The following is a 17,184-nucleotide window of genomic DNA, read 5'->3' as shown; positions in this document are numbered from 1 at the left end:
TTTTAAAGCGTTACAATCGGTATACACTTTAAATGGTTGACTTAATAGATATACTCGGAAGTGCCTCATGGACAGTACCACAGCCATCGTCTCTAATCCATATGAATGATAGTGACGCTACTCTCGAGTAGTCTGTTTACTAAAATATGCTACTACACGCTCTTGATTAGATTTGTCTTTTTGGATCAGAATGCCTCTGACTCCCAATGAACTTGCACCTGTATGCAATTCGGTTCCCAGTGTTGGATCGTATATGGATAGAATAGGCCGTGACGTCAAACAGACTTTGACTGCCTCCACAGCCTTTTGTTGTTCGTCACCCCAAACCCAGGGGGTATCTTTACGAATTTTCGAAAATATCCAGCAAGGCCAATGAATTGCCGTACTTGTTTAACGTCTTGAGGAGATCTCATTTGAGCGACTGCTTCAATTTCACCTTTACCAGGTCATACCCCTTCTGCAGATATCTCTCTTCCCAGATATTCAATTTTTGTTTTGAGGAAAGCACATTTACTCAACCTCAACGTGAGATTGTTTTGTTTCAGCTGTTTCAAAACTTTCTCCAACTTGTCCAGCCCCTCTTCCGTGGTTTTGGAAGGTATGATAATATCATCCATATATGAAAAAGCGATTTTGTTTAGCAATTCCATCATAGCTTTATTGACAGCTAATTGGAATACTGCAGGAGAATTTGAAAGTCCCATAAGTATTCCCAATGACCATCTGGTGTAACAAAGGCTGTTTTTTGAATGGACCCTTCGGCCATGGGTATCTGGTAAAACCCAGATGCGAGATCGAGAGTGGTAAAATATTTATTGCCATCCTAGTCGATTTATCTGGTCATCGATAAGGGGCAGCAGATACTTGTCTTTAATCGGAACTGCCTTGAGCCTACGATAATCGGCACACATACGGTAACCTCTAGTCTTTTTAGGAACCAATAGCACTGGGTTAGCGTAAGGTTATTTACTCTCTTGAATAATGTTAGTTAAGTTCTTGTATGAGACCTTCCAGCACCTGTCTTTCTTTGTCTGATAATCTGTATGGTCTATACACAATAGACACCTCTGTTGTGCATTTGATCTCCAAAGCAACTATATTTGTTTTACCTAACTTGCTTATGAATGATGATATGCAATCAGCATATCTGCTCAATATTTCTCGGCATTTATTCTGTGTGTTCTCATCTAAGTGGCTCGTGAGTACCGTTATTTCTACGGATTCATCTTGCCCACTATGTTTATTTTAATTTCAGGTAAGTTTTTTAACTCCACCTTGGTACCTTCCATAGTCATCATAACATCATTACACACAGCGGTAGAATTTCAATAATATTTTTATTCAGATTCGTCAGATGGTTTATTAAACAAGGATAGCGCCGATTATATCTCTGTCTCTGTTCTTTTATAACCCGACCGTCGGTTACGACACCTCGTTTAGGAAGAAGGAGGAAAAACGCTCGCTCTCCTCTTCCAATTTCTCTCTCTCTCAAAAACGAAAATGCCCGACCTTCTCCGAGCTGACATCGCTTCTACTGGAGGCCCATGCCATTCGCATTGCACCCCACTGCCTGCTTAACTCAGAGGGAGTCCACTGCTGATGCCTGACTATTTTTTACATCCGATTTTCTCCGCATATTGTTAGATAAAAATGTCGAAGAAAAATCGGAGTAAAACAAAAAATCTTTTTTTCCGATTATCTTCGACTTTTTCCGATTTTCGTCTGCATTTTCTCCGATTTTCTTCGATTCTTCACGAATTTCTGTGATTTTTAAAAATCGGAAAAAATCAGAGAATCCATTTTCATCAGGGTGGTTCCATTTTTTTTATTTATAATGAATCAGATTTTGTCTGCCCCCAAGAAATGAATATTAATCGATGACAGGTCTCAATCTCCTACGTGACATGGGAAAGTTGACCCAGCACTTTCAATATACACGTATAGAGTGTGGACATCTTGTACTTTGTTTCTTTTTTTCTCTGGAGGTCTCGGTAGCAGACTTTTTAATTTTATTTCATTCCAGTTTTTATCACTTCTGTATTTTTGGAACAAAGAAAAATCAACATCAGGTGCGTATAATGTGATTGGATTATCGCCGTTTAAAAAATCTACATAACTTTCTTTGCTGACCACTCCATTTTGCACACCATAATTATTTGACAATTGCTGATATTCTTCAACAGGATAATGATAGCTCTTATGTTTTTTGATAGTGTTTTCATAAAAATTTTCGGATGTGTCCAAATAAGTATTTTCTTCTCCAATTTTTGCGACTGTTTGTTTTATATTATTTTCAATGTTAATATAGCTCGAAAAATTGCGCAATGATAGTTGATCGAAATGCGCATTAAACCACTGGGATGAAGCTTTGATAACTGTGACTTTTCGTTCAATGTCTACAAGATTTTTTAGTTCGTCGAGCAAATAATTGTCTCCAACGAACAGCTAGAGTAGGCGTTAGAATTCTTGATGATGTGACGTATTCATTATTTTCAGACATCATTGATCGTCAATGGATTTATCACTGAAAAGAATACAGTAAAATTTTAGACTTTTTTTCGATGACTAAATAATTTTTTTTAGGTATTTTAACAAATTCCGAATAATGTTCGATAATGATCTCCAGATTTCTACAGACTTTCTCCGAATTTCTCCAGATTATCTACGCAATTGAGACTTCCGAAGATATAATTCCGAACTTTTTTCGGATTTTCTCCGAATTTGATTGGATTTCCTCCGGACTTTTTTGGAAAAAAATTCCTCTTTTATTTTTCGTATGTAAACTTTTATTTCTGTTCTTTTTTATTGATTTTTCATTTTTCTTTGTTAGTTTTTTTAAGCAAAAATTCCGGAAAAAATCTGGAGATATTATAAAAATAGCTTAGAGATGACTCCGTACATATCTCCGGAAGCCTCAATTTCGTAGAAATCGGGAGAAATTCGGACAAAATCTGGAGAAATCCGAACAAAATCCGGAGAGATTTTTTCTACCAGGGGCTACTTAGAAAAAAAATATATTTGTTTTTTTTTCTGTTAATTTTTATTTTATTATAAATAATTATTAAAAACATCAATTGTTTGAGTTTGTCAATAAAATTGTGTTGTGATCTACTGAAATTAATGATGAGAAAACAATTTGAAGCAATCTATAAATTGTTCACAATCAATAAACATTTTACAGCAAAAAAAAAAAAAATTACCAGGGTAAACTTCAGTGTTTATTAGTTGTTAAAAAATTGTAGGTGAAATGAAAAAATTAAATAATAATTGATTATCGTATCTTGCAATATAATTTAATTAACACACACAGACAACTCATGTTTTAAATCATTATCTACCCGAGTAGAAATTCACGTCAGGTTTGAATCAAGAGGCTTGCGTGATTTCAAATTTAGTCTGGATCCGAACCTGATCAGAATGTAACGCTTTTTCGTAAAGTTCGGATCCAGGATGGATCAGGATACCTATTCAGGCTGTGGTGAAGATACTTGATCCATCATGGATCCAGATTCTTGATCCAATTTTGATCGAGATACATGATTTTTACAAAAATAAAAAAAAAAATTAATATTTTCAAATTTATTTATTTTTAATTTGAATACTAACGTTTAATAGAATACGGATAACCTTTTCCAATACAAACTCACCTAACTGACAACCTACCTAACTAAATATTGCTACGACCGGGGTTCGAATCCTTCGACACGGGATTACAACGCTAGTTATTAAGGATGAAATAAAGATAGACGGATGCTATCTTGATCAGGCCATTTCTACTCCATCTTTAATAGCGATCAAGATGAAATTATTCAAAAAAAAAATAAAATTAAAACTTTCATCTCAATCAAGTCCTGTTCCGGACTGGATCAGGCTGTCCCTATTAAGGAAAAGATTGAGGTGCCTGATCCAGACTTGATCAGGATGTGATAGAGTTACTTGAATAAGGATAGCCTGACGATGTCCTGATCAGTGTTTAGGCTATCCATAACGAATTTCTACTCAGGTATATTTTTAATTGATATTTATATGTAATGAGCTGTTTTGGACTCCCTTTAATACTTGATGTAGCCTGATTTTACTTTCAGGTATATGGATAAATCATGTCAAAAAACATGCATTAAAAATAGTAAATTTGGATTAACAATGAAATTATTTTAATTAATTTAAACAAAAAAAGAGTTGTGCTGAATTTCGATTGTTTATATTACTCGTCACTAGATACATTGTTGATGACCATGTGTAAGTAGGAATTGGAATTTAAAAAACAAAAGAAAATCAGTGACAGTAATGATAAATCAATTGCAAAAAACATTAGAATTGAATCAAAATCAGAAAAAAAAATAAGGGATGCTACTAAAAAAATCAAGGAATAAATAATATATATCAAAAGCTTCAATACTGCTAATTGTGATCATGTCAATATTGAAAAAAATATGAATAAGATTGATGATGATGATAACATAATAAGGTTTAGTTGCTGATTATATTTCGATTAAAATGTTTATAGGAAACAAAAGATGAAGTGGAATGATAAATTATTTTCGGGTTTATTAACAACTATTGGGAATTTATCATTCCGTAAAACATGTACATTTTATGGAGTCGATAAAACATGTGATGGTATAGAATTAGTACTGAAAATATTAAAAATTGCAAGTGAAGAATAGCTATGTGAATAAGTAGGAGGTGGTATGTTAAACTATTCGAGTATATTACAAACTGTTGCCCGGTCAGTAAGTAATGTTATTGATGTACCACTTAGTATCAAAAGAAGAATAACATTTCATGGAAGATCCCGTTAACAGAGATATAATAAATCAGCTCATTGAGAAATATTAAAAAAAGATTGCAATTATTTTTTTTTCTGTTAATTTTTATTTTATTCTAAATAATTATTAAAAACATACGATTGATAACGATACATTGATATAACGAAAATTTTAAGTAGGCATACTCAATTAATTAGAATCAAATATAGAATGCTTTTATATATGTTTTACATTTTCAACAATGTATTTTTTATTTCTATAAATAATTATAGTTTTTTCGAATTTTTCAGATAGATCGATGTGTAATTTCTATATTAAATATGTATTGAAGAAATTATTTTTTTTCTTAAAGTAAATCAATATAATTGATATATATATATATGAACTTTCGTGTTACACATAAAAATCTTGAATTTGTAATACGGTAATCTAATTTTAATTTTTAAGAATATAGAAATTTTTAATTCACATAACAGTTGAATAATATTTTCTTTTGGCTTAAATAACAAATCAATTTTATTATTATAATAATTATTATTATTAAATTTCTTAATTAAAAAGTGATTATTTATGATAAAATGCAAGAATTTCTGGATCTACCAGAACGTTCACGTATTTGATGAAGATGTTGAAGTTGTGCGAGTGATGGAACATGAGCACTACTACTACGTGGATTATTATGATGATGCTGGGGTGGTGGTAAAGACTGACGTCGTCTACGTCGCAACGCTGGACTAAGGTTATACTTGACTTTAGCTTGTATCAATAATTCCTTGAATACTTGTATTATATTCTCATTATTTTTGGCAGATACTTCAACAAATCCATTCTCCCATACGGTTTCAACTAGTTCACGTGTACTTTCTGTCTTTACATGAAACTGAAAATTTCAAAAAAAAAAGTTGATATTATTAATAATGACATTGATTTATGCGGTACAATGCGATAGTTTAGTCACGATAATTTCGATAATATCGTCAACGAATTAATTCATTTTTTTCAATAAATTGAAAGAAGGAGTTCCAAAAGTCATCAATTATAAAAAGTAAAAAATTCATGACCTCTATGTCCAAAAAAATATCAACATAATGTCTCCGAAGGTTTTCTGAAGGTAAAGGTCTCTGAAATAAAAATATTTATTGACCGGATTAAAAAGAACGAGTGAAATTATTTTACTCGGGTAAATTACTAAAAACGAAAACAAAAATATTAAATAATGAAACACTGAATTTGGGCAGGCCTAATAGTAAAAAAAATTATTTTAATTAATATAAATAGTTTTTAGGGAATTTATATTTATTCTGGATTTGAACTGAATGCATGATAAATGAAAATTAGATTTGTATTTTATATAATTAATATGTAACTTTTCTTCTGAGAAGCTTAAAAGCTAGCTGAATAACAAAGTGCGAGAATATTGTCGATAATATATCGTCATATACATAGATGATACGATACGATAATGCATATGACTGAGAATACGATGGTATCGAGGAAATTTGGTGATACGATATGATAATTAAAGGATCAGGCGTTTTTTCTTGTATTCTCCTGGGAAAAGTCCCGGTAAAAAAAAAAAAGGATATGAAAAAAAAATTAAATCATAGTTTAATTTGATTGTAAAGTCATAACGTGGCTGTCATGAATGTGTGACTGTCTGCATTACAAAAGCAACCTGTACTACCAATTCAATATAGCTAGAAGTTGTTTCTATATAATTTATTTATTGTCTATATATATTTAGTATAACTGAACTTACTTCACTTCCACTATCATCATCATCATCAGTTGCAACATCAACTTTATTACCAACAACGACTATTGGTACAATACCTTTTGCGGCAATAATTTGTGATCGTAATGTTTTTACTTCAGCAAATGTACTTTCATCGTTAACATCATAAACCAATATAAATGCGTCTGCTGATTTAATTGATAAATCACGCATTGCTGGGAAGTCATATGATCCAGATGTATCAAGTATGTCAAGTGTCAATTGTATACCAGATACATTAAAATCACCACGATGCATTTCTTCAACTGTTTTTTTATACTTTGGTGTGAATGTATTATATAAAAATTGCATTATTATTGATGATTTACCAACTCTTGCTGCTCCCATAACCACAATTTTATGGCGAGCTGGTGGTTCATTCGATTTTTCATTACTTTCTGACTCTGCAAGTCTTTCGTTTCTGCAAAAAAATATAAATATTATATGGTACATTATATTTACTGTAGATATGTTTTCTTTGATTTTGTCTTATCAATCCGTATGATAACTCGGGAAAAACGGTATGTATACAATCATGTACAAAAGTTGATTATTTCAGTGACTTGTTATACGACTATATATACTAGACCCTTTCAAAAAAATTTTTTTTCTTCCCACAATCTACTAGCTTTTTTTTAATGTCGCTCATCGACTTTGGATTTTTTTCCATTTAAAATACATGTAAGCAGAGTGTTCATTTTATACTTTTGTTCATAACTTCATCAATTTTCAAGCTAGAGACTTGGAAATACGACTATTCGAAAGCGTAAAAAAAAAAGCTTTAAAATACATATTGAAAAAAAAATTTTCAATTAACTGTTTCGCGGCTAGAAAACTTTGTAAACGTTGTTTTCTAAAAAAACGATAATTTATTTATTCGAAGACCTCTGAGCATTCATTAAAAAATAAAAATTTGCATATAAGATATATTGTCTAAAGCTTTTTAATACAGCTTTCTAAATAATCATCTTGAATTCAAATATATTGATTATTTTGAAAGTTATGATTTTTTGAAACACTTAAAAGACAGCATTTATTCGGTTATAAAAAAATTGCACAAATAACACTGTTTTTTTTTCCAGTGTTTCAAAAAATCTCTAGCTTGAAAATTGATGAAGTTATGAACAAAAGTATAAAATGAACACTCTGCTTACATGTATTTTAAATGGAAAATATTCAAAGTCGATGAGCGACATTAAAAAAAAAAAAAAAAAAAAAATTGAAAATAGTAGATTGTTTGTCTTGTTGAATACTAAGATTTTAGGGGGTGGGAGAAAAAAAAAAAAATTTTTTTTTTTTTTTTGAAACGGTCTAATATATACGATTATATAAAAGTTCATACAACTATATATATATAGTTCATAAAACTGCACCCGTATTCAGAAGATGTTCTTATTAAGGTTTTTTTTCCGATGGCGGCGCTTCAAAAACTTTTTGTCAGAGTTCTAGAAATAGAGAAGGACAAAATGAATATTCCAGGGAGATTAAGATGAATTAATATGAGGTTAAACAATAATATTCGCAATACGTCTGATCCTATTGAATATATGAGTGAGCAACAGTTTTTAGAAAAATTTAGGTTTTAAACAAGATATTTTTTTTTATTCTAGGTGCTAAAAAAAAATAAACGTGTATTTTTATCAAATTAATTTTAAAAAAAAAAATTTACTTTCTTGTCATCATTGTCCTAAATAGTATATATATATAGAAAAATTCATCTTTATATGTTATATGATGCCTGTTGAATACAATTTTCATTTACTTAATGACCGTTCGCTGTATTTCAGTATGTATAGCATATAATATTCATAGTTTTGATCATTTACAATTTTGTTTCAGTTGTAAAATACCCTATTTTTCATATTTTTTAATTGTAAATGATCAAAACTATGAATATTATATGCTATAGAATTTAATACTCTATCAAATGAGACCAACGTGAACTTGAACGGTCGAAAATAAAGTCCATGATCAAAATAGTGAATGAAGTGTATTAACATGTTAATCAAATGGAAAACAAATGACTCTGAACCACCCTTTTCAATTGAGTTCAAATTTTTTCTGGGCATGATTTAGAGTTGTATGAACTTGTATAAAGATGGGTGAAGAGAAAAAAAAATATCAAAAAAAAAAAAAAACACCCTAATATATATACATCGATGTGAACCCCAGCTCGACAGCACAAAAATGAGCTCTCTGCTCTCTTGTCATAGAACACGATTCATACAGAACTCTGACAAAAAGTTTTTGAAGCGCCGCCATCGGAAAAAAAAGCCCTAATGAGAACATCCTCTGTATACGGGTGCTGTATACTTGGATATGGGATTCAAACCTTCAACAAGCTTCTGTACAGGGTGTATCGGAAGTCACGTATGGTGGGTATACTACGAGATTATACATGAAATTTTAAATAGTAAATGTTTTTGAATTTTGGATCTACGATGCTTTGCGCCTGAGTTATTAACGTTTTAAGTTGACTAATCAGAATCGAGTGTCGAGAATTATTATCATTTATCGTCTGAAGAAAGACATGCAGTATGATAATATCGAATACTTCAGTATACTGATGTGCCTCGCACGTGCCAATGGGGTTGAACACCAGGCAGCACTGCACATATACGCCCGAGACTTCGTGAACGATCGATCAACCAAGCTACACTGCAGCTACTTAACGTCGACAAAGGTGGTGAAGACGCATCTTGGAGCATTTTCACAACAATCCAACTCACAGTACAAGAAGAGGTGCTCTTATACTTGGTACGGATAAAAACCACGTTTGGCGAACATTCAAAAACGACCTGCCAACACCTCTCGTACGCAGCTTCGGTGAGTTCGTCTCTTCGACGGAGGAGTGGAAGCCATTGCCAAGAGGTTTACGTACCAAGTCACGTTATAAACATCGAATAGGCGCCCCACTCGACGTCATGTATAACTGACCTGGCCCTCCACAGAGCCTCTAGCACAATGTTCCTTTAATTATTAATAACTAACTCCTATTAGTTATTAACAATGCAGGCGATAACAAATAAATAATAAGAACTCTTTACTCTATAACAAGCTCTTTTAATAATTATTTATTTCGAGAACCCACGAAATAATAAATTTCGTTACAATGGACATGTACAACATTATATAGGGTGTCTCGTAAGTCGCGCATGGTAAGTCTCATAATAAAAAAAACATTGATGTCGTCGTGGCGCTTGAAAATTTTCAAACTTGATGCCTGAAATTTGAATTTGGATGCTAAGAATGTGTATGTGTCAATGTGTGTATCGTGAAGACGATGGAGAAAAACTCCACTTCGAGTCCGGCCACCATTGAGTGCGTCCAAAAAAATAAAACTTGTAAAAATACATCTTGGTGACGTGGCCTTAACACATCATGAATAATTAAAAATATATATTGTACGATAATCGATAATTTATCATATAGTCTGAATGTTTAATAAACAGTTTAATTAATATAAATAGAGTTGTATCTTCATTGAATCAATTTGTTTAAATATATTTTAAAAAGTAAAAGGTGAAAAAATAGCACCTTACAAATGTAATGATTAAAGTCTTAAAATTACTGAAAATTAAGTGGTTTGTAGTTTGACGCATGTGTTCGACATTTGATAATAACAAAATAAAAAGATAAATCCCGAATAAAAACCCTCATCTCGAGTTATTACCAACCCGAGTAGAAATTCAGTTCAGGATATGATCAAAACTTGATCAGGCAACTTGATCTCAGATCAAGTTTCGATCAGACAACTCGATCAAGAATTGATCAAAACGTAACGCAAAAATGGATCAAGGCTTGATCAACATTTTTGATCAAAAAGTGATCAAGAAACATTATCAAAAAATGAAAGAAAAAAATTATTTATAAATCACTTTTATTTTCTTTTTTTTTTTTTTGAATCAGCTAATTACTTATTATTTCTGGGATAGAGTTTGTTTCGGCGAGTGATTATATAAATCACCACTTGCTGTCAAAAGGCAGCACCTTACGGACTAGGCGTTGAAAGCGCCGCCTTGTGAGGTTTCACTTAACTTGATCGTGGCTTTACGGGCTCTCTCGGGTACGTTCGGACTAGTTGTTTTCAACTACGTTCACGTTCAGCGTCTAGCCGGCACACAAGCAATAAAAACATACACCCGTATACAGCGGTTTATCAAGAGGATTTTGTAGTTTAATGAAAAGAGTTAATTAAACAGAGTAATTGAGGCCAATTATATACTATAATTGACCTACAATAATCACCATCAATATACAATTTAATATACAGACATTTATCGTTAATTAGTTCAATAAACTTATACTTAAACTTATAACCTAAAATGTGTCGTGTCGCTCTCTCTCACTCCTACACAAAATCCTATTCTACACCTACCACTCGCTAAAACAGGGTTAGAGATAGATGTGCTAAAATGAAAGACAAAGAATATAATTAAGTAAATTTGCTCAACTAGAGGGAATCGAACCTACGAACAACGGATTACTATTCTAAACGCACGCTTTAGCCCGCTCGGCTACCGGACGATCGATGCAATGAATAGTTTTTTAATCTTCATATTTTACATTCACTCACAAGATTAATAATTGGAAAAAAAATAATTGTGCAGTATAATAATTATTCCTAAATAATTATTTGTGAATATATATTTTAATTAATAAAATACGGAATAATTTTTTTGTATTTATTTGTTAATTCGTAATAAAAAATTATGGATAGATATTGGAATAAATTATTTAATAAAAGGAATATTCTACAGAGCTGTCATCAGCTCTACATTTTGAATATGATAAAAACAAGAAAATGTTGATCATAATTTGACCAGGTTTACTTGTTCAAAATGTGATCACCCTAGCGAAAATGCCGATAGTCGGATTGTGCACTGATCTCATACAAAAACGACACAAAACCGACACACGACTATAAGAATTTCTAAGTCACAAGAATAAATAGTAAGAAGCATTTAAAAAATAAAATATTATGTCTAAAAATTTCTAAATAATATTTTTATAATTTAAGACACATTAGAATTTTTTTAAAATAATTTTTTTAATGAAAAAACTCAATTCTGTTTATGTATTAAAAGTGAGGTTAGCTGTCAGAATCATCTGTACACGACTGTGAGATTTACCTCAACAATTCCGACACAATTCCGACACACGACTGTGAGAATTGTAAATCCGACACAATTCCGACACAAATCCGACAGACGTACGACAGTATATTTTTATTTTGTAATTAATATAAAAAAAGAGTATTTTATTAATAAAAATTTTTGTTCAATATTAAAGTTATAATATTTTAATAATTTTAGGCATATTAGATTTTTTTTTTTTTGAATAAATTTTGATAAAAAGAATAATTGGAATCGTCTGTGAGAATTTGTGATTTGCAAAAATTTTTGTTTAATAATAAAATTATAATCTTTTAATAATTATAGGCATATTAGATTTTTTTTAAATTATTTTATTAGAAAATTATCATTTTTTGGTTTTTTTATGAGGTTAAGAAAGGTTTTTTTTTAAATACTTTTTTTTCAAAACTAATACATTTAATCAGTTTCCCACGTATTTGGTATTTTTGTAACTCGAATGTAATTTGTAATGAAACCATGTATTTGACCATGTTTCCAATTATTGTCAAATTTATTCAAAGAAAAACTAATATGCCTACAATTATTAAAATATAACTTTAATATTAAACAAAATTTTTATTAATAAATGTTTATTAAATACAAAATATAAAAATATACTGTCGCGTACGTCTGTCGGTTGTGTCAATTGTGTCGGATTTACAATTCTCACAGTCTGTGTCGGAATGTAAATTGTGTGAGAATTGCAAATTCTCACAGACGATTCCAATTATTTTTATCAAAATTTATTCAAAAAATCTAATATGCCTAAAATTATTAAAATATTATAACTTTAATATTGAACAAAAAAATTTTATTAATAAAATACTTTTTTATATTAAATACAAAATAAAATATACCAAATACGTCTGTCGGATTTGTGTCGGAACCGGATTTACAATTCTACAGTCGTGTGTCGGAATTGTGTCGGAATTGTGTGAGAATTGTAAAATCTCACAGTCGTACAGATGATTCTGACAGCTAACCTCACTTTTAATACATAAACAGAATTTTTTCAATAAAAATTATTTAAAAAAAATTCTAATGTGTCTTAAATTATAAAAATATTATTTAGAAATTTTTAGACATAATATTTTATTTTTTAAATGCTTTTTACTATTTATTTTTGTGACTTAGAAATTCTTATAGTCGTGTGTCGGTTTTGTGTCGTTTTTGTATGAGATCAGTGCACAAACCGACTGTCGGATTGGTGTCGGATTGGTGTCGCCATTTTCGCTAGGGCAGGATACTTGATGTTGTCTTCAACAGGAACAATTGTGTGAAAAACTTATGTATATTAAATCATCCAACTTGATGATCTTTCGATGAAGATTTGACCAGACTTACTTGATCAGGATGTGATCAAGACACTTGATTCTATCTTGAACAGGGAAAATTGTTTTAAAAAATTATTTATCTTAAATCATCCAACTTGATGATTTATTGATCAAGATTTGACCAGGTTCACTTGATCAGGATGTGATCAAGATACTTGATGCTATCTTGATCAAGTAAACTTGAAATTGAACGCAAAAAAATATCTTGATCAAATCCTGATCAGGATTCAACCAAGCTTTCTGAAATAAGGTAACTTGATCAATTTTTGATCAGGATCAGATATCAAATCCGTCGAGCCTGACCAGATTTCCACTCAGGAACGTAACAGAAAAAATCTGGACTTTATATAAATTTGAAAACAAGAAAAAAGGAAGAGATTATTGTGAGAAAGGAAGTACGAGAAAGAAAAGAAATGCAGGGTTATATGGTTATAACAAATTTAACAGTAGAAATCTGGGCTATTTACAAATCTCAGTAAGAACGCAAAAATACCTTATTGCATTCTTAGTAGGTTCTTCATGTTCTTCTTTTACTGATGAAGATGGTTGAAGGCTAAAACGCCTTCGGAATTGATGTCGGCTCTTCATCATCTACAATTCTGCAATTGTACAATATCTGTAAAGAAAACCAGTAAAAACAATTAATGATAATTAAGCGTCATGAGTTAGAACAGGAAGTGAATTCATGAACAAAGAGTAATTACAACAAAATAGATTTTTTTCAAGAAGTCTTGTTCTAAAATTAAAAATGATCCCGGAAAAAAATGCTTCATTTAAAAAAAAAAAAAAAAAAATCCAGATCAAGTCAGATAAGGATTATTAGACAATTTCAGATCTGACTTGATCTGGCTTAATCTGACTTGATCTAACCTGAACTGGATAAAAATTTATTAATTTAATATACATAATTTCAAATAAGTCAATGCTCGATTAAAGAATTTGGTTTTTCTTCTTATAGTTTTAATGAAATACAATTGTATTCTATACGAATTACGATTCTATATTTTTACGATAAATAATTGACATCGTAAAAATCAACGAAATTCAAAGTCTAACAAACTTGGCATGGACGACTGGCTTATCAACACTATGACCACATGAAAAGATTTCCCGTATCCCTGGTATCACAATAACAGGGACAAAACAAGATTGCGAACCTTGTGTTGTTGGAAAAATGCATCGTCAATCACACAAACAAATAATATTAGTGACATGTAGCCTGTAGGTGGCGAAACGGATGCACCATCACTTACCAACTTATTAAACTTCTTGATGTTTTCTGAGCTGTCTGAGAACTGATAATGGTCTTGAATTTATAAATTATGGAATGCAATACCTTTGACCTCGGTATCAAGCATCAAAAAACTGTTGTGTATATACCAGATTAAAATGAGAAAGCTGAACAAAAATATCGTACGCTGATATTCATACAATTGTGGGTGGAAACAATCAACACTGTCACGTATATACTGTAACCGATTTTCTGACCTACACGGCGAGAACTATCGGCCAAGGTTAACAACGAGGATTTCTGACCATCCTCCTCTAAATCACCGGAGGGAGCCGTTGGTATGTTGGTTGTCTCGGAAGCGAAAAGCCGTAGGAGAAACAAGAACAAAATAACGGGATCCTAACTCAGTCTTAGGAATAGTAGAGGGGCGCGATCAACCTGATCGGACTATGAAATACGTAACCAAACCTGAAGGAACTATCGTGAACCAAGTATAGTGTATTACATACGCCTATATTACATTGCGACTATACTATAGGAAAATACTGACGTCACAAGTATCATAAGTGTAGGAGCAAATATTCTACCTATGCAATAAGTATTTTGAATAGGGAACCATACAGCGATCCATCCGTAACCAGGTCTTACACATTCGTTGGATTGCAATAATAATATATCTCAATATTATTATTGTGATTATTTGCAGCAATCCATTCGTGAACTCACACATACACATCTATGTGTGGTGATAGTCTAACCATCACATACACATTGCGTAGTGAGAATATAATAATAATTATTATTATAATAAGAGAGCCATATAGCGCGATCATTAGTATTAGACTGTCATTGGAAATTCAGACAGAGTTTCACCGGGACTTAACTTCTGATACCTAGAGAGCCTTTACGAGATATCCAAACGATGTCGAGAGAACCAGTTTGAGAGCCAGACAAGTTGTGTCGTCTCACGACGACGTTGAGTGCTCTGCAGCTGCTGCGAGCTTTAACCCCACTCAGGTAGCACTCTCCTACCTACCGCCTCCGGACATGCGCAGCACGCTTTCCTAGCCCGCAGTTCGATAGGTTTACGATCAGGCTTCGTACGCAGCTTCGGTGATTTCGTCTCTTCGACGGAGGAGTGGAAGTCATCGCCAAGAGGTTTACGTACCAAGACACGTTATAAACATCGAATAGGCGCCCCAATCGACGTCATGTATAACTGACTTGGCCCTCCAGAGAGCTTCTAGCACAGTGATCCTTTTAATTATTAATAACTAACTCCTATTAGTTATTAACAACGCAAGCGATAACAAATAAATAATCGGAACTCATTACTCCATAACAAGCTCTTTTAATGATTATTTATTTCGAGAACCCACGAAATAGTAAATTTCGTTACAATACATATGTTTCAACAGAACTGAATTGAGAGCAAGACTCTTTTCGAACTCTGGCATAAAAAAAAGACACAAACTGACCATCTTACAATGTTTGGTCCATCTGTTATGGTCCACTATCCTAAACAAAAAAGAAGGAAATGGGACATAAAGGCAGAGAAATCATGATTGCTTACAGTGAAGAAGTTTAAAGGATATAAAGATTGGGTAAATGAAAAGATTTTAGTTGAGACTCACTGTGACGTAAAATTTCTTGAAAAACAGTCGTAAAATATCAACAGATGAACATATTAGAAAAGGAAGCCAACCAGGTGTTCAAGGGCAGCCATTGAAAAGGATAGAATAGCGCTTGATGATTTGGTCCCAAGATTCCAAGGATGCTACCTTCTCCGGAGAGGAATTTGGCCATAGGCACGGACACCGAGTCTGATTTTTTTTTTTTCAAAAAATGAATTGACGAATAGAAGGACATCGGAGTTAACTTGATGAAAAAATAAGAAGCCTTGTGGTCTAGAAGTCAAGGCGTTTGCCTGGTAAGCAAAAGATCCGGGTTCGATTCTCGGCGGGGGAACTTCTTTATTTTTTATAAGTTTCTGGCTTTTTTCAAAAAACCAGCCTTTTCGGTTATTGACATAAAGACCTCCAATCTGGCCAGAGTAATGGCACATATACCGAACAAACTAGTTATAGACGTCAGTGCAATACTGACCAGAATTGCCAGGCAAAATTCGGGACTTAACACCAGCAGTTTGGCTAAATATGAAGAGACCAAAGAGGAAGCCAAAAGCTGGCGTTTTGTTCTTGGCATACCAAGAAAGAAGCTGAAGTGGAGCAGTTGAACACGCTGGGGTTGAGACATTTCTACAGGCTGGGCCGAGCAGCTTTCCAGGTGCTGGGCTAAAATACCGAAGAAGGTCCTAAGATCGCTGCGGTGGACTCGGAAGGAAAGAAAGCGACCTAATGGGAGTAAGTATTCTTTTCGTTCAAATTAACCTGCACCGTAGCTCCCAGGCTACGGCGCTGTTTAAACATAAGATAGTTAGCGAGCGAACCAAAGCCGTACCGATTCAAGAACCTTGGACACGGAGGGAAGCGTCAGGGGGCTGGGTTTAGCTAAAGGACAATCGGGAGGTCATCAAACAAGGTGGGAAGCCTACTAGTGTGATGAACTTAGCGAGAGACCCAACGTTCCGGCACATTCAATCACCCGTACATTCAGTTTGAATGGTTTGCGGTGGCCTTAGTTAAGGGTGCGCAAAGCTTTCGTCATCCACGAAAAGCAGACTGGCATGCGTATGAAGCTGAGCTTAAGAGAAGAATTGAGTTAATCCCGGCGAGGTTTAACACTCCGAGTGAAATTGAAGACGCAACGACATATTTGCGGGATGTAATGGTCGAGGCGTATGAGAATAACTGTCCTATAAGTATATTAAGGGATAAGAGTGAATGGCGAAGTAGTGAGCTACAGAAGCTAAGAGCCGGTGTAAGATAAGATACTCATAAGATACTTAAAAGTAGACCGGGAGATCTGCAAAGATAATTTA

At 32.7% G+C, this 17,184-nt stretch overlaps 1 protein-coding gene across 3 annotated transcripts in view; it reads right to left on the bottom strand.

Moving 5' to 3' along the window:
• Positions 1-4,855: 4,855 nt before the first annotated feature.
• LOC122857473 (ras-related protein Rap-2a) overlaps positions 4,856-17,184 on the bottom strand; it is a 29,933-nt gene continuing 17,604 nt past the window's right edge. Inside the window, exons 3-5 of one of the 3 annotated variants that reach the window (XM_044159658.1) lie at positions 13,506-13,628; positions 6,529-6,964; positions 4,856-5,649 (exon numbers count right to left, since the gene is read on the bottom strand). In XM_044159658.1, coding sequence (XP_044015593.1) covers positions 5,338-5,649; positions 6,529-6,964; positions 13,506-13,603 — 846 coding nt within the window. In that variant the 5' untranslated portion in view covers positions 13,604-13,628 and the 3' untranslated portion in view covers positions 4,856-5,337. The remainder of the gene's footprint in view (positions 5,650-6,528; positions 6,965-13,505; positions 13,629-17,184) is intronic. The other 2 variants (XM_044159655.1, XM_044159657.1) reach the window with 2 other exon arrangements.

The sequence above is a fragment of the Aphidius gifuensis genome, linkage group LG5 (assembly GCF_014905175.1).
Source record: "Aphidius gifuensis isolate YNYX2018 linkage group LG5, ASM1490517v1, whole genome shotgun sequence".
NCBI classification, from domain to species: domain Eukaryota; kingdom Metazoa; phylum Arthropoda; class Insecta; order Hymenoptera; family Braconidae; genus Aphidius; species Aphidius gifuensis.
This window is presented reverse-complemented; position numbering and strand designations above follow the sequence as displayed.